This window comes from Sapajus apella, unplaced genomic scaffold (assembly GCF_009761245.1).
Source record: "Sapajus apella isolate SASKATOON/1434 unplaced genomic scaffold, GSC_monkey_1.0 scaffold61, whole genome shotgun sequence".
NCBI lineage: Eukaryota > Metazoa > Chordata > Mammalia > Primates > Cebidae > Sapajus > Sapajus apella.
The window spans coordinates 5,418,003-5,425,331 of record NW_022437001.1 but is presented as its reverse complement, the minus strand read 5'-3'; the positions used below and the strand labels follow the sequence as shown (position 1 = coordinate 5,425,331).

Genomic DNA, 7,329 nt, shown 5'->3' with positions numbered 1-7,329 from the left:
GAGTAAAGGAACTCTGTGCACTATTGCTGGGAATGTAGATTGGTACAGCCATTGTGGAAAACAGAATGGAAGTTTCTAACGAAAGATAAAACTACCATACGATCCAGCAATCCCTCTTCTGGGCATATACTCAAAGGAAATGAAATCACCACCTTGTAAATATATCTGCGGTCTGTGTTCATTGCAGCATTCACAGTAGCCAACATATGGAGACAACTGAATTGTCCGTTGACAGATGAATAAAGAAACTGTGTATATATATATGTGCATATACACAACGGAATATTATTCAGCCCGAAAAAAAAAAAAACCAATGTTATCTTGCCATTTGCTACAACATGCATAGGCCTGAAGGACACTGGGCTAAAATGAAATAAGCCAGACAGAAAAAAAGATACTGTACAATCTTACATATATGTGGAATCTTAAAAATATATATATATAAAGAACAAAACTGGTTATGGGTGGCTGGGAGGAATGGGGAAGTATAGCTCAAAGGATTCAAGGTAGCAGATACGGAAGATGAACAAGTCTAGAGATCTAATGTACAATATGAGGATGAGGATTTTAGGTAATAAAATTGTACTGTATTTGGGATTCATGCTAAATGAGTAGATTTTGGCTGCTCTTGTCAAGAACAAAAAATAGATGGGTAACTGATGATGGATATATTACTTTGCTTCACCTCATATACCTTAAATGTATGCAATAAAACTTATTTTAAAAATAAAGCTGGGTAGTATAACAATAGAGATAACGAGAATAGGTAGTCTGAAGCAAAGATGTGTCTTACTTTCTTTGTGACTTACAAAGAGCATACAGCATATAGGAGGCATGATAATGATCTTCCTTTATTTCAAAAGTCTATAAAAATTGGATCAATTAATATACTTACTGTGCATCCAAATCAAAACTTTGAAAAATAGTTTAGGATTAATTTTCTTCAATTTAATTTTGCTTTGTTACCAGCTTTTAAATGTTCTTTTGCCAAAGAAGACCAAGAAAAATGTTGCCTCCTAAAGATTTATTCCCTGACACCTTTACTGTTTTAATTACATTTAGCTTATAGCTTAAATTCTTATTCACGTTTGCATTCTCAAAACAAAACCTGAAATGTTTCAGATGTACACTAAGTATTTAAAGGAAGCAAGCAGAATTTACAGTTAACCATAGCCCTCAGTCTTCACTGGAAGCCTTTCAGTGTTTCCCAATTGCAAGTTTGGATTTAAGAAAAAAGGCCAAGATGCCTACAAATTTAAAGTTTTGTTTACTGACACATGACAATAAAATGAGACTATTAAAATCCTTATTCCATAAAGTCAAGCAAAAAAAGTTTCCTAATTCAAAAAACTAGTGATGTATCCTTTTCTAGAAAGCAAGTCTGCAGCAGTATTTCTATAATAATGCTACTCTTTAGGATCTTTTAAAATATGCTTTATTAATGTCAATTTTTTAAAATATTTGACCATTACAAGGAATTTTTATATACTCCCAGTAATTAAAACAAGAATTTTTGTACTTGATGCTGTATTTAAACAGTTTTCATTGAAAAACTGCTCTTCATTGCTTTACTGTGATGCTGACATTGCTTTTGTGGTGCTGAACGCTGAGTACAAGTTCCTCTCCCATTTCAACCTGGATGGGATTATCTAAAACAACTGCAGCTTGTTTCCAGTGGGAGGCTTCACTTGAAGTATCCAACCAAATCTCTTCATCAAGGTACATATGATACCAAAATGGAACAGCCGTCACTCTTCCAGATTTACAAACGTGTACCTATGAAAATTAAGAAATTATGAAAATATCAGAGTACATAGAGAAGACTTAGATAAGTCTTTTTTTACTTTTAAATACAAAAAATTATTTTAAAATTCATTTCACACCCAATTTGTATTAATATTAACCTATTTTATTCACTAATATTTACTTATATCCATTTTTGTATATTGTTTAGAAAATAAGATTTAAATCTTTAAAGTAGCTAAAACTATGTATACAAAGTATTACCTAAGTTAATTATTTTAAACAAAATCATTTTTTGTGTTGTACTTACCTTTACTTCTCTGTTAGAGGTGTTCAAATATGGAGTCATTAAATCTAGCCTTAAGAGTTCCACTGGCTTGCTTAAAGGTATACAGGACAATGAGGATAGGTCCAAAAATACACGTATAGGTACCTAAAGAAAGTATAAATTTTTCACTTTCACTTGTTTTGTAGTCAGAGCTCAAGCTTTTCACTTTTACGTATTCCTTTTGTGGTCAGGGCTTGCTTTGACACTTGGCTCAGTATGATAGATTACTTTTTACATTACCTCCTTTATATTCCCCCATCAAGCTAAGGCTGGCTTTCATTGTTGCAGTACAGAAAGAATGAACAAACCAAGGTTTAGACAGGTTAGATAATTTGCTGTGGTTTCCATTACCTGTAGGATCTTTCATTTGGATGAGAGCAGATTAAATTTTTACTTAAGCCAAACAGCTCTAAAATTTTTAAGTCAAAGATTTGCTTATGAAATAATAGTACAATACTAAATGAATTGTTTCAGAAATTATGCCAAACAATAGTGAATTTCATTTGGAAAATAAGTTTATTTCTAAAAGGCAGTGGTTCGCAATCTTGGCTACAAATTAAAATCACCTGGGGAGGTTTTTAAAAGCCCAAATGTTCAGGTCACCCCCCCATCATCTGGAGTTAGGATCCACAGATGTTTCCAATGTACGAAGTTGCGAATCACTATTAAGTGTTCTATCAAGTTTAGTAGCAATGGAATGCTACTATTAATACTAATAATTTTTAATCTCATCATTTGAAACAGAAAGGAAACTGTCATTTAAAAAACACTTTTCTTTGAGTAAGGCAAAACAGGACACAGATACATTCACCTCTCCCTGGGCATCCTTGAAAGCATAAAATCTTTCTTCCCCATAAAAACTCAACAGTGACCCCATGCCATTTCTAAGACTCCTCGTTATGCCTTTTGTTCCTATTTTTACATCAACACCAAAAGAAGCCCTAGATTCCCATGTCACCTCTTATCACCTGTCTCCTAATCCCTACACTGCTGAACCCATACCTCGTAGTTGGCCCCAACTTTTCTCTCACACTAACTTTACTGGCCCACTCCTGTCTTTTTTTTTTTTTTTTTTTTTTTTTTTTGACAGAGTCTCACTCTGTTGCCCAGGCTGGAGTGCAGTGGTGGGATCGCTGCTCACTGCAACCTCTGCCCCCTGGGCTCAAGTGATCCTCCCACCTCAGCCTCCCAAGTAGCTAGGACTACAGGTGCCCACCCCCACATCTGGCTAATTTTTGTATTTTTTGTAGAGACAGCCTTTTGCCATGTTGTCCAGGCTGGTCTGAACTCCTGGACTCAAGCAATCTGCCCTCCTTGGCCTCTCAAAGTGCTAGGACTACAGGCATGAGCCACCATGCCTGGTCCTCCTGTCATGTTTGCTAGCTCCTTCTATATAACCGATCTAGAGCTCAGTTCCCAGCCCTCTTTATCTACATGCCCCCCATGGTATTTCATCCAGTCTTACGGCCTTAAATACCAGCTACATGCTGCTAAGTGCCAAATTTAAATCTTCAGCCCAGAGCTTTCTCTGAATTTTTACCCAAATGCTCAGTGACTACAGCTACACACAAAGCGTGATCCTATTTTGCCTATTAATCCGTAAATGGGAACTATTCTTCCAGGTACTTTCACCTAAAAAAAAATGGGAGTCCTCCTTCATAGCCCACATACAACTTATCAAAAATTCTGCCTTTACTTATTTTCAGAGACAAGGTCTTGCTGTTGCCCAGACTTGTAGTGCTGTGGCACAACCTTAGCTCACAGCAGCCTCAACCTCTTGGGCTCAAGCAGTCCTCCCACCCCAGCCTTCCAAGTAGCTGGGACTAGAGGGGCATACCACCATGCCCAGCTAATTTTTGTAATTAGACAGTCTCACTTTGTTGCCCAGGCTGGTCTTGAACTCCTGGGCTCATGCAATCCTCCCACCTTGGCCTCCCAAAGAGCTGGGAATGCAGGCATGAGCCACCGCACCCAGCCCTACCTTTAAAATATATCTAGGATCTGACCATTTTGCAACACTTTCACTGCTACTACTACAGTCAAAGCCACTGACACCTCTCATCTGGATTACTACAATAATTTAATGCCTTTGCCTGGTCTCACCAGTGTTTTATTCCTAACACAGCAACCATAGCAATCATAAGCAAACGTTAAGTCACATCACGCCAAGCTTCTGTTCAATACCTTCCAGTTGTTTACTACCCTTTTCAGAGCAAAAACCAAAGTCCTTACAATGGCCAGAAGGTCTACATCTGGCCCCTAATACTCTGCATCTCTCATCACTCTCCCTCTTGGTGTCTTCTTGGGATTTCTGATACGCCAATCATGATCTTGCCTCAGGCTATTTACGCTTGCTGATCCTTTGTGTGATTGCTTCCTTATTTCTTTCAAGTCTCTTTTAACTATCACTTACCCATGAGTCCTTTCCTTAGGGGTAACCTATAGAAAATAGTATATCCCATACTCCAAACTCACTTAGCCTGCTTTATGTCTAAGCACTTCTCACCGTCTATCACAGCAGTCTTTTGTTTATCGTCTCTTCCAATGCAAATAAATGCTAAATCCATGAGTGAAGGAACTTCTCTTTTTAATTTCATAGCCATATTCCCAAAATCTAAAATGTCTACATGTAGTAGACATTCAGTAAACATTTGTTAAATGAATATAGTTGTTTTCTGTTAAAACTTTTCATTTTGTTTCATTGGTTCAGTCAGTTGTCTATAATAGTCAGATAATCATCATATTAAAGGAGAGGAGACAATAACATCTATGAAAATGAGTGAATGGTCTACAAAATGTAAAATTGCCAGGAAAGATTATGGAGCTTCTTGAGATGAGAGGTCATCAGTTGAAGTGAGACTCCAGTGTCAGGGGCCAGCTGTAGCAGTACTAGTGTAGAGAATGCAGAGTTGTGTTTAACAAAGGTAGGGTTTTTTAAGGCCAGTAGAAAAACTGAAAAGAATTTTATTTTTAAATTACATAATTATATAAAAAATATAGTCCATGAAAATTAAGCTGTTCAGGGAAAAGAGGATATGAGATAGAAGTACAATGAAAAGATGGCAGGATCAATATATTGTAAATTCTGGCAGAATCAAAAAACTGCTGATGTTATGATCAAGAGCAAATGAGGCAGAAAGATAGGAGATGGTGTTCTGGGACCATACAAAGAAATAAACTTCTCTACCCTCTGGTAATTGTATTCTCTATTAAACCCTTCAGAAAACTGAGATTAAACAAACTGTAAAACCACAGTTTGTCAGCCCTGAAAAACATTTCTCAACTAATTTATATTTGTTTAGCAGGTATTGCTCATGGAAGACCTAAAAGTTAGCTATAACTTCTTTAATTCTGTACTCACCATCTAACTTCCCAAAATTATGTTTCGGTTTACGTGACAGATCCCACCTCCTTACTATCCCAGTCTCCTAGCCCAAACTTCCTCCCTAGACCTTTCATCCACTCCCACTATTTTGTATTCTATTGCTAGTGTCTGTGCCAGTTTTGGCTCATTTCTAAATCTTTTTTGTTGTTGTTGAGACAAGGTCTGGCTTTTATCACCCAGGCTGGAGTGCAGTGGTGTGGTTGCAGCTCACCACAACCTCTACCTCCCAGGCTCAAGCAGTTCTCCTACCTCAGCCCGGCAAGTAGCTGGGACTACAGGCATGCACCACCACGCCCAGATAATTTTTGTATTTTTTTGTAGAGATGGTTTCCCCATGTTGCCCAGGCTCATCTCAAACTTGCAAGCTCAAGCAATCTGCCCTGCTCAAAGTGCCAGGACTACAGGTATGAGCCACCATGCCTGGCCCATTTCTAAATCTTGACTCTGTATTTCTGAAACAGAGACTAACCCCTTTGCCTTGAGCTCTGTTTTCCTAGGCTCCTGCATTCCTGCTCTCTGCAGTCTGTCTAGAATCTGACCATTACCTGTTGATACTTATCAGCTACCAGCCTGAGGTCTCAAGGTAAGGGTTCAAGTTTAGAACATAGATCTTTTTTGGACAAAGACCACTCTTTTTCATAAGATTAAAACCTAGGACCCTTCTTCCATTTATAACAGTGATACAGAGGAGTATCTATAAACTTTTTTTTTTTTTTTGAGATGCAGTCTCGCTCTGTCATCCAGGCTGGAGTGCAGTGGCATGATCTCGACTCACTGCAGCTCCTCCCTCCTGAGTTCAAGTGATTCTCCCGCCTCAGTCTCCAGAGTAGCTGGGATTGCAGGCGCGCCACACCACACCCAGCTAATTTGTTCATATTTTTAGTAAAGATGGGATTTCACCATGTTGGCCAGGCTGGTCTTGAACTCCTGACCTCAAGTGATCCACCCGCCCTGCCCTCCCAAAGTGCTGGGATTCTTATTTACTTAGTTATTTTAATCCAGCTAAACACAGTGACTAAAACTAAAGAGAGCAGAGGTAAACTGTGGATAACAACGTCCTGGTTGAGCCTCTCTAGACACTTACCTGAAACTGGTTAATAAAAGGTGCTATATTTAATCCAAGAGTACGTTCTGCTCCTTGAACAGCATTCTCCTCTAGGAGCGTCTGTGATTCCACAAGCAACCCAAACATCAGCACATACTGAGGAAAGATCTTGCCTCCGGATTGTAGTAAACACCTAAAGAAAAAAAATATATATATACATTAAAAAGCTTTTGGGGCTGGGCCACAGTGGCTCATGCCTATAATTCCAACACTTTAGGAGGCCAAGGTCGGTGAATCACTTCAGCCCAGGAGTTCAAGACCAGCCTGGGCAACATGGCAAAACCTCATCTCTACAAAAGATACAAAAACTAGCCAAGCATGGTGGCATGTACCTGTAGTCCCAGCTACTTGGGAGGCTGAGGCAGAAGAATTGCTTGAACCCAAGAGGTGGCAGGTGCAGTGAGCCAAGATCCCACCACTGCACTACAGCCTGGGTGACAGAGTGAGACTTTGTCTTAAAAAAAAAAAAAAAAAAAAAATCCCAGCACTGTGGGAGGCTGAGGCGGGTGGATCACGAGGTCAAGAGATCGAGACCATCCTGGTCAACATAGTGAAACCTCGTCTCTACTAAAAATACAAAAAAATTAGCTGGGCATGGTGGCGCATGCTTGTAATCCCAGCTACTCAGGAGGCTGAGGCAGGAGAATTGCCTGAATCCAGGAGGCGGAGGTTGTGGTGAGCCGAGATCGCGCCATTGCACTCCAGCCTGGGTAACAAGAGCGAAAACTCCGTCTCAAAAAAAAAAAAAAAAAAAAAAAAAAAAAAAAA

At 39.0% G+C, this 7,329-nt stretch overlaps 1 protein-coding gene across 2 annotated transcripts in view; it reads right to left on the bottom strand.

Moving 5' to 3' along the window:
- Nucleotides 1-291: 291 nt before the first annotated feature.
- Nucleotides 292-7,329, bottom strand: part of PRMT9 (protein arginine methyltransferase 9) — a 47,866-nt gene continuing 40,828 nt past the window's right edge. The window contains exons 10-12 of one of the 2 annotated variants that reach the window (XM_032246434.1): nt 6,541-6,694; nt 2,054-2,176; nt 292-1,776 (exon numbers count right to left, since the gene is read on the bottom strand). In XM_032246434.1, coding sequence (XP_032102325.1) covers nt 1,561-1,776; nt 2,054-2,176; nt 6,541-6,694 — 493 coding nt within the window. In that variant the 3' untranslated portion in view covers nt 292-1,560. The remainder of the gene's footprint in view (nt 1,777-2,053; nt 2,177-6,540; nt 6,695-7,329) is intronic. The other variant, XM_032246435.1, reaches the window with a different exon arrangement.